The sequence below is a fragment of the Ascaphus truei genome, chromosome 7 (assembly GCF_040206685.1).
Source record: "Ascaphus truei isolate aAscTru1 chromosome 7, aAscTru1.hap1, whole genome shotgun sequence".
In the NCBI taxonomy this organism is placed as follows: Eukaryota; Metazoa; Chordata; class Amphibia; order Anura; family Ascaphidae; genus Ascaphus; species Ascaphus truei.
In genome coordinates this window covers 84794463-84804977 of record NC_134489.1, presented here as the reverse complement: position 1 = coordinate 84804977, position 10515 = coordinate 84794463, and the positions used below count along the sequence as shown (strand labels likewise).

The window sequence follows — 10515 nt, the reverse complement described above, 5'->3', positions numbered from 1 at the left end:
ATCCTCAAATCCCTATTCAATGTTTTTTTGTTTTTTTAATATATATAATTGGCTGCCTTTCATTCTGTAAATTTTAATATAACATTGTACACTGCAATTTGAGTAATTGTGTAGTTTAGAGATGACCACTTTCCCACTAGAGATGCTTTTTATTTATCCTTCTGTTTTGATTTTACTTTTGTTGAAAATTAAAATTGGGCTAATCAAATTTTACACTTAAAATCCATGTCTGTATAAAGCGGTGCGCAAAGTGGGAGGGTGCGCCCCCCAGGGGGGCGCTAGATTGTCTGGAGGGGGAAGCACTTGTGTAAGTGGCCCCGCGCTTCCCCGAAGGCATTTAAAATAAATGCCGGGGATCGCATGAGGCCTCTGTAACTGGTTTTACTTACCTTTATTCCGACGACGCGTCTCCATGGCAACTGGCGTCAAATGATGCCGCGGGATCATGTGCGTGGGGGGAGGGGCGCGAGCCGGAGATGAGAAAGGGGGGGCGCATGAAGATAAGTTGGCGCACCCCTGCTGTATAGCACTCAAAGGATCTCTGACTTTACCCTGCTATATGTTGCAAGCATTAAAAAGCAACCGTACATAGAGAATGAAAATGTTTTGCTGTATTCTTTTTTTGTTGTAAGGTCTAACTTGGTTGGCTGCTTTGTTGGGCATGGACATGAGGATAGTCAGTTAAGTACTCGGCTTCGAGGATGATGGCTCCAACTAGGATGAGACAAGATATAAAACTGAATCACAGCAACAAAATATATGCTGAATGGTGGTCCATCTCCTACTAAACTGAACATGTTTTTATTCCAGCCATAACACGGCTTAACTGATCCAAAAGTCTAGCAGGGCTTACAACTATTGAAATAATTCCATGTGTGAATCTCTCTGTTTCTCTCTCTGACTGTCTCTCTGTCTGTTTGTCTGTCTCTCTGTCTGTTTGTCTGTCTCTCTGTCTGTTTGTCTGTCTCTCTGTTTGTCTGTCTCTCTGTCTGTTTGTCTGTCTCTGTCTCTCTTATCTACGTTTTTGGTCTTCACTGAGGACGGAGAGAGAGATCATTTATGATAAACTGATCGCTCTGTGTATGTATATAATGTATATTTGTGTTTTTGTATATAGATATCCATCCTCATATCCTCTGTGACGGTTATTTTTTGTGTTGTAAAATTTTGATTTTTACGTTCTCCTTCAGATGTGCCAACAGGAGGTCCTACCAAACCGAGACTGTCTGACTCTACTCATCCCAACCACTTCCTCATAAGATCTGATCCAGAACCAGTGACTATGTATTCTCCAGAACAGACATCTCTTCATGAAAGTGAGGGTCTGTTCTGTGCATTTTACATACGGAGATGCATTTTAACCATTCAACATTTATCATTCTTTACTGCGGTTAAAGTTAATCCTGATGGAGTGTTTTTTTCTTATCTGTGTTAGGGTCCCTAGGCAACTCCAGAAGTTCAACGCAAATGAACTCTTACTCTGACAGTGGATACCAAGAGCCAAGTAGTTTTCACAACCAGAATATGGGAAAGGCTGAAATTCGACAGCAACATTCATTTTCAGGAACCACTAGTAACCATGTGATGAGTTCAAGGGCTGAAGGCCAGACCTTTACTCAGGTAAACTCCTTTATGTTTTTGTATTTACTGCATGCAGGTAAATTCCAAAATTAGTAGGATCCTACTGTTTCTTTTTCTCAGATTTATCATTACCATACTTTGTCTGCTTTATTAAGAATTTTACATTGCACTAATGTATTGAAAAGTTTTTGGGAAAAAAAAAAATGTTACAAAAACTGCAAAACACACAGAAATAAGGTACAGGCATCCCCCAGTTTAAGGACACTCACTTTAAGTACATTCGCGAGTAAGGACATATCGCCTAATAGGCAAACGGCACTTTGCGCATGCACCTGTCAGCACGTCCAGAACAGCAATACCGGCTCCCTACCTGTACCGAAGCTGTGCGCATGCGGGGAGACTATAGAGCCTGTTACAAATGCCTTTTTTACATCAGTTATGCACGTATATATGACGATTGCCGTACAGTACATGCATCAATAAGTGGAAAAAGGTAGTGCTTCACTTGAAGTACATTCTCGCTTTACATACATGCTCCGGTCCCATTGCGTACGTTAATGCGGGGTATGGCTGTATTTTGTTTTTTAACATGTAACCAAACTTCAATTTCTTTCCTTTTTGCTCCACAATATTCTGTACATGTCATCCCTAACATGCCTCCCATGTTATTATTTTTGCCGCATAAAATAAGAACATACTGTAGCTCGGGTTTTTTTTTAAAGCGGGTTGTGTTGTCCACATGCAACCCCAAAAATATGTTTTCCAGCCCCTATCCATGCAGTTTATATTGTATGTTAACACAGGTGGGGGAGAGAGAGAGAGGGTGGTGTACTCCTGCTACAGCTTAAATATAATAAGGTAATAGTGTGTAACGGGTAGTGTGCATAAAGAATAACATAAGCACAGCAAGAAAAGACTTTCACATGAAATGCACAAACACCCAAGTTCTATATGGAGCTACTGTACGTAGCACATGAGAGAGCCTGACTCTGAATCAATCTAACTTCCAGAAGTCAACTAAAATGATACAGTATACTGTGTAGTGGCTACAGCGTTCTAGTCACAAACCATATTCACATTAGTCCTTCTCTCTCTTCTCCCTCATCTCTCTCCCCGTACACTCTCTCCCCCACTCTTACATTCTCCCCCCTCTATTCCCTCCATACAATTTCCTACCCCATCTTCCCTCCTCTCTTACCCTCTTACACTACCCCCTTCTCTTCCCCCCTTACACTACCCGCTCTCTTCCTCTCTTCTCTCCCTCTCTTCTTCCCTTACATTCTCCCCCTCTCTTACACTTTCCTCCTTACACTTTCTTCCCCCCTCTCTCCGCCTCTTACACTACCCACTCCATTCCCCTCTCACGCTCTTCCCCCCCCTCCCCCCCGCCCACCTTCTTTTGCCCTCTTACAGTGCGCGCGCACACACAGCCTTAGGGCAGCATGACCTCCTGTCAGCTGAACGCGACTTCTAACGCCGACAGGAGCAGGGAGAGCAAGGATTGCAGTGATCGGGCTGCTGTTGCTGTGCTGGGAAGCCGTTGGGTCATTGCTCTGTGGGGTGGCGCCGCTGGGCCTCTGACAGCTGGGAGAGTTGTTGCAGCTCTCTCCAGCTCCCCTCTCTCCTCACCGCCCTCCGCTTCCCCTCGCCCCTTCCCCCCCCTCCCGGTGGCCGGGGAACCCTGGTTGAAAATAACCGATCTAAACAAAATCAACTATCAAAGCAAAAGCTAATTCGTTTGATGAAGCAACTTTGCAAAATACGAATGAAGCTTGGGAAACCAAAACACTTGATGCCTAGCCTTTATTGTAAATGCTCATTTAATCTGCAATATAAATAGTAATTGTGAAATCTCCAACTTTTCCTTAGCCTCCAAACAATGTAGCAGCCAACCGAACTGTTAGACGTGTCAGCTCCGTTCCGTCAAGATCACAATCCCCGTCTTATGTCATCGGCTCTGGAGTTTCACCATCAAGAGGGTCATTGAGAACTTCTCTTGGAAGTGGATATGGCTCTCCATCAGTTACGGACCCACGACCACTTCCCACTTCAAACACATACTCTTCTACTACATTGCCTTCTCAGAGAGCAGCTTCTCCATACTCCGTACGCAGGTCCAATTCACCAACAACTGTGCGAAGACTTGGCTCCCTCGCTTCCAGACAAAACTCCAACCCAAATGGCATGGCTTCATCCTACCAAACCTTAGGGACCTCTATCCGAGTTTGCTCACCTCTGACCTTAACTGATGCACAAGCAAAAGTTGGCTCTCCATCTCAAGCCCCTATGGGATCCTCCTCCTCACCAAAGCGGGCTGGCATGACAGCAGTCCCACAGCATCTGGGAACACTACAGAGGACCTTGCATGACATTGACCAATATGGTCAGCAACAATATGATATCTACGAAAGAATGGTCCCATCCCGCCCAGACAGTCTTACAGGTTAGTACAAAAGTACATGCACAATTTCAAATATTTGTGCTACTTTCTCAGTACAAGATTGTCGTGTGCCATATTGGCATTGATCTTACTATTCACGACTAGCCACATTGTACCACAGAATTCGAGTCGTGATATTGGTTCAAGGTGTTTCAAGCTATCGATAATGTTGATGATAATGTGCTTGAACTTTAGAAACCACATTGGTCTCTCATATAGGGTTCCTTGTATACAACATATATTTATATAGAATTTTGGTGTTGGTCTTCTACCCTCTTCACGCAGTATAGTTCTATGAATCTGTTGGGGAATCTTACATAATTGGTTTTCCTTGCATCAAGGAAAGTATTTTAGGACTCTATAAAATACACTGGATGTTGTCTAAAGCAGGGGTGCGCAAATTATGGGGGATTTTCCAGGGTGGGGGGAGCGAGAGCAGGGGTTAGAGGTCCTGTGCTCACCCCAAGGCATTTTAAATTAAATGCTGGGTGATTGCGTGAGGCCTCTTTAAATTCCCTTACCTTGGCTTCCAGTGACGCGTTGTCATAGCAACTAAGCGTCAAGTGACCCTGCTGCGTCATTTGACGCAGAAGCCAAGGTAAGGGGGGGGGGCGCGCAAGCAGGGGGGGACAGCATGCAGGGACGCGCAGACTGAAAAGTTTGTACACCCCTGGTCTAAAGAATTCTATCGTTTTATTTTTTGTGTGTACACACACACACACACACCTATCTATCTATTCATAAATATACATACATACATGTCAGGACTTTCTTAACTGCAGGACTGGTGTAATTGATGAGGAAGTCGATTAACTGTATACAAATGATTACCTTTTTGGGTAGTAATTCAGCTTGCCTGTAACATTTTTCTATATTCAGAACATACATGGCTAAATCTCTATTAAAAAATAAGACATTATCATCCTTGGGACAGGTTTCCTTACAGCGAACAAATTAGGGGATTACCAGTCCTCATGTCCTCTTAATAGGGCAAAAATACACAATATTGTTAAATGTTTATACATAGATTTAGATGAGAAAAATATCCTTAACCCCACTGTCCTTAAGACATGTAAAAACGTTCTAAGAGTTGCCACTTACGTCGCCTCTTGGACGTTTATAAACGTCGTTCAGCAACTGAGGAGGCCACTGGTTCTCTCCCCCCCCCCCCCCCCCCCCCCACCAGCAGAATCTGCTCCTCTGGACTCTCAGGGAATTCCGAGGAGCAATAACTACTGATCACTAAAGGTTAAAAAGCTAATGGGAGGAGCCTAGCTCTTCTCTCTTTAAGCTACAAATCTACCCCTCTCACTGGGGGGAAGGGAAGTGAAAACAGAATACATTGTTGGTCAGGGCGGGAACTCTCCCCCTCATAACTGTCCTCACTGATGACCCCCTACACCAATGGTGGGCAACATTATACAGTATATTGCAGGGGCTGCACATGCGGCTCTTTTAAATGGCCGCAAGCTACACCTGCTCCCTGCCCCCTCCGGTCAGCTGCTTAATACCAGTTTGCTCATTATCCCGTCCTGCGCCTCACACTGAACTAGTGATTAGCACAGGAGATGAGCAGGGAAGTATTTCAGTACAGTGTCATGGAGAAGCTACTACCTGCGGCAGCAACACCCCGCTCCCTCTGCACTGGGAGAGGAGAGCGGTTGCTAGGTCGGGCAGCTGTTGGAGGTCGCAGGTAGAGGTCCCACGGACCACTTGCGACTCCCAGTGCCATCTGTTGCCCACCAATGCCCTACATGGTCCCTATCATCTTGAATGATCTTTGGGGTCTGGTGGGGGAGGGGGAATCCGCTTTGCTCATCTGTTATGCTCCAGTGTGTCTTCACCAGTTATATTTCATTTTTATGTAAATTATTTCCTCTTTTTTTTTTCCCCTCTCTTGCTTGTTTGGGGGTCACACGAACTCCCGAAATCAAGAGGGGGCTCTGCCTCCTTGAATTTAGGAGAAGTTTTGATAATCCCTTCTCCATCACAAGTGGTGGTCATGGAGAGGACCCACCCCCCACACACTGTACAAATTGGTGGAGACCATCACCTCCTATAAAGAACTCATAGATGATATTGCTAGGGTAATCCCCCAAATAAATATTGGTTGTTGCCTTTAGTAAACCAATATATGATTATCACAGTGTCCCTCCTTCTTATTGCACAAAGTATGCTATGTGCTGATGAAGGTGGGAGGAATTCATCGTTGCCCTTTATGATCAGATGTTTGTCTTTATGGGGTTAACCCCAAAGATTGAGGGGGGATTCCACCCTCTTCATCTAAGCAGGGGCTGTGTGTGCTGTTGACTTTCATAATTTGTATGCACATGCATAGCTCCTCAAAATTTCACAGCTACATTTTTTGGTGTTAGGAGGTTCACAGTTGCGAGCTCAAAGACAAAATTTAGCCCTTACAAATATATGGGTATCCTTGATTGATAGAGGGCAAAATCATAGTCCATCAAATGTGCTCCCATGTTTTGAGTAAAATAGTTGCTATGGAAATCAGCTCTTAAGACATGTTGCATACGCATTTACATTGTGTTTGGAACCTTTTATGTCTCACGATCCCAGTGTCACATTTGCATTCACACAAATATGGGGGTTAGCTATGATTGACATTGGTAGGGCCCCCTCTTATTTATGAAGACTCCACATTTGTAAGAATAAAACTCTGCCTTGAACAAGAGGTGTAGGGATGTCAAAGTGTATATCACTCTGACGCAGAAGAATCTAACAATGGTTTAATTTTATCGGTCGTAGGGCACTTTATATAGTCACATTTTGTATGACCTTTAAAAGTGACACATCCTATGGTGGTCTACTTTCAGAAAATGTAAGTTGTGCCTGGGTGTATCATTGCTCAGTTACTGTAATTATGTGCGAAAAGTAAGTGTCAAAATCTTGTGCAATGCAAACTAAAAAGGAAATGTATTGGATAGTACATATTTTTTTTTAGACAAAAAGGCAGTTTGTGTGGTGTGGTATGGCCCATTCTAACAAAAATTGGATAGCCATATTACATGCGGCTTTTCAGAGAATAAACAAATAATCCCAATATGTATGCATGGTAATGCGGTTACTGAAGTCACATGATCTGATATGCACTTGGGGTGAAGACCAAATAAAAGTGCAACTTGTTATGAACAAATCCAATGTATGGACTAGGATACCACAAAACAAACCCTAATTATTGTTTTTAATGCAAAAAATAAATAAAATCCCTTTGGGCACACATGGGGAAACCATTACAGTGAAGGGGATACATTTAGATGCAAATATTAGGCCAGGTGGGAATCTCAATTATCAATAACAAATTGCTCCATTTCAGTAGGCCATTTTCTTCTTGTAATTGCTTTTAGATTAATAGAATTCTCAGTCGAGAAAATAATTAAATGAATGAGAAACCTATTTTTAGCCATCTTAATAGGGAGACCAGAATTGTACATTTAAATGGTTTTCAAGCAACCAAAGTGGGCCCATAAAACATTTTTATCATTTGAATTACTTATGTGTACATGAAAGTTAACTTCATCTTACAATGGGTTTTAATATTGGTGTAGAAATACAATAAAATTAAGTTCTAAACCTAAACCTAAACCTGCACATTCTGTTCTATTCATAATTTGCAAAGTCCTGTGTTCGCCATTTAAAGGGGTTGTTGAAAATTTGCATTGTTTTTGCCTCATGCCGATATTTGGATTTGATTAGTGTCTAAGAAAGTACTGTATCTAGCCTTGTAAGCGGCTCATGGTAAAAGTACCTACATTGCAATCTGTGTCCTGAGTGGTCGATTGATATTAGTCACTAGAAATTAGTGTTGGGTAATAGTAATTGGTCTTAATTCTTTAAGTAGCGTCTACATGCAGAAAATAATCTGGATAGATCACATGGTTCTAATCTTTAATTTACTATGTTTTTAGTGAATTATTTAAGAGAAAACAAGTGGTGCCCTTTTAGTATAGTAAAACAGCAAAGCAAAACTATATAAGTCTGTACATATCCTGGGAAATGTACCCTTTTCAGAGATTTGCTGCCAGTGTAATGTTTTATTTGACTAAAAGTGTCCAGTTTGTGGCTAATTCAGAAGGGTTCTTGCTATGGCCCTATAAAATGCTTTTCTTGCAATGACTTTTGGGGGAATTAAACTTCACTTAAGTTATTCTTAGGCTGCGCTTAGTGCCGCCAACAGCGTTGCGGCATGACAAATGTATTGCCGCCGTCGCGTGCGCTTATAGTAAGCGCGACACTGGCGACGTGAATTCTTGAAGCTGGTAAAATTTGATTTTTCAGAGGCTGTCGCCACATGTGACTGCCTCTGAACCAATCAAAGACCTGGTCGCCGGAAAGCGAAATACAACTTTCGCTAGCGGCAACGGGTGACATCAACCGTCGCTGTCGCCGTCGCGCACACTATAAGCGCGGCCTTAGACTGCAAACATGCTGATCGGGGCACTATGTCACAAAAACTCATTGACTTTAATGTATAACCCCCATAGGGAAGGAGCAGTACATTTGAGGCTCCTAGCTTTAATATTCTATTTGGGATTTTTGTAAAGCTATGTGGAAAATGCCAAAATCTGTTATTTCATTGAAAGTTTTGAAGAGACCCACAGACAATTCTTTCTCAGAAAGGGGACACATTTAAACACTTCTTTCTTCTTTTTATTTTTTTTAAGTTTTCATTTTGTTTGTCAATGTTGTTTCTCTAGATAACATAGTACCCCACTATTGACTTTCACCTAATTGTTGTTCACAGAGCTGGTCCCTATATGTTTTAAATGTAGATACTATTTAAAACGTTTTGTTGAATACATTTCACTGCATATAGTATAAAAATGCTATAGCTAATTCCTGCACACATCTAGTCATTCTGTGTAATTGGTGGCGATGTCCATTCTTTCAGGCTTGAGAAGCTCTTATGCGAGTCAGCATAGCCAGCTTGGCCAGGACCTACGTTCAGCTGTATCTCCCGATTTGCAAATCACCCCAATATACGAGGGTAGAACATATTACAGTCCTGTCTATCGCAATGCAAATAACGGAACAGTTGATTTGCGACAAGGATCACAGACAGCAATTTATCGTACTGGGTCAGGTAGGTACTATATGCACATATTAAAGCAGCAGTTCAAGCAAGTACATGTGTGTTTTTTTATATATCAGTTCTGTACTATGAGAAACTACTTGTAGCATTAAAAAAAATGTTTTAAAGACATTTTTAATGTTTCTAATGTAGGAAGCATTTCCAAAGTGACCGCCCCCTTCTGATAGGCTCTGGCTCTTGAGCCCCGCCCTCTCTCTAGCAGTGCACTAATTGTACCTAGTAACTGCCCAGTCAATCATATTCTTGGAACTACATTGCCCAGAATGCTGTGCAAGAACTGAATTAAATAACCCGGAGCAAGCGATCGATTACAGGAGAACAGATCGATCTGCAGCTTAGCTAATCACTTATCAGTGTGCAGATTATATTGATGCACATATTGAATGGGGAAAAAAAATATATATACTGTGTGTGTGTGTGTGTGTGTGTGTGTGTGTGTGTGTGTGTGTGTGTGTGTATATATATATATATATATATATATATATATATATATATATATATATATATATGTATATATATATATATATATATATGCATATATATATATATATTATTTTTTTTAACGGCCGCTTGAACTGCAGCTTTAATTCAGCCCATGGCCAAATATTTAATGCTATTCTATGCATTGTTTCCTAGCGTGACACGTTGATATGCTAATGGCTTAGGGAAGTTCAAATAGGTAGAAATAATGTAGGTAACCATGATGTTTAACAAAAGTCAAAAAATACCCAATGCTACATCCAATGTGACAAAATACATAGTTAAATACTTCAATATGCTCATGAGTAAGGGTCATTTAGTTAGATACTTTGGCCAAAGCGTTATAAGCCAGCAGCCACTTCACGGCATGCCCAGTATGCAGGTCCTAACACTACCTGTGAAAATTCTCATTTACCTCTGTTGTGGAGGGAGAATGGTCTGAATAGACCTGTCCTGCACAGGTACATGGAAAAACTGCTACTTAAAGAAAAAAAAAGAAACACGAGGTTCACAATGGAAACAATCTGCACTGGGCTTGATATGGAAACAACTGATATGTGCATGTGGAAGAAAAATGATGAATAACACAAGTTCCAGTAAAAAAGTAGTGACATATTTAGTTGAACTTGGGGACTGACTAAAAAATGAATTGATGTGGCAGCAAATGATTTAATCACCGTTTCATGGGTTTATTTGGATATCATAAACCTTTGTTTTAGAGCTTGATACGAAGATAGTGACAGCAGGAATAAGATGTAAAATGATGAATGATAAATGTGTAATATACATGAGATGTGGAAGATGTTACACTGCACACAAGTTATTTGTAGTGAAGCATTTTTTTATCAAACAATTACCATAGTACTAATCAACCAGCACGGATTAAATGAAAGCCCCATGGTAA

At 41.5% G+C, this 10515-nt stretch overlaps 1 protein-coding gene across 7 annotated transcripts in view; it reads left to right on the top strand.

The window, feature by feature from the left end:
• The window catches only part of PKP4 (plakophilin 4), a 194922-nt gene that overhangs the window by 137899 nt on the left and 46508 nt on the right, over positions 1-10515 (top strand). For 4 of the 7 annotated variants that reach the window (XM_075609322.1, XM_075609320.1, XM_075609326.1 and 1 more), the window contains 4 exons: positions 1191-1322; positions 1436-1620; positions 3451-4024; positions 8931-9122. In XM_075609322.1, coding sequence (XP_075465437.1) covers positions 1191-1322; positions 1436-1620; positions 3451-4024; positions 8931-9122 — 1083 coding nt within the window. The remainder of the gene's footprint in view (positions 1-1190; positions 1323-1435; positions 1621-3450; positions 4025-8930; positions 9123-10515) is intronic. The other 3 variants (XM_075609327.1, XM_075609321.1, XM_075609323.1) reach the window with 2 other exon arrangements.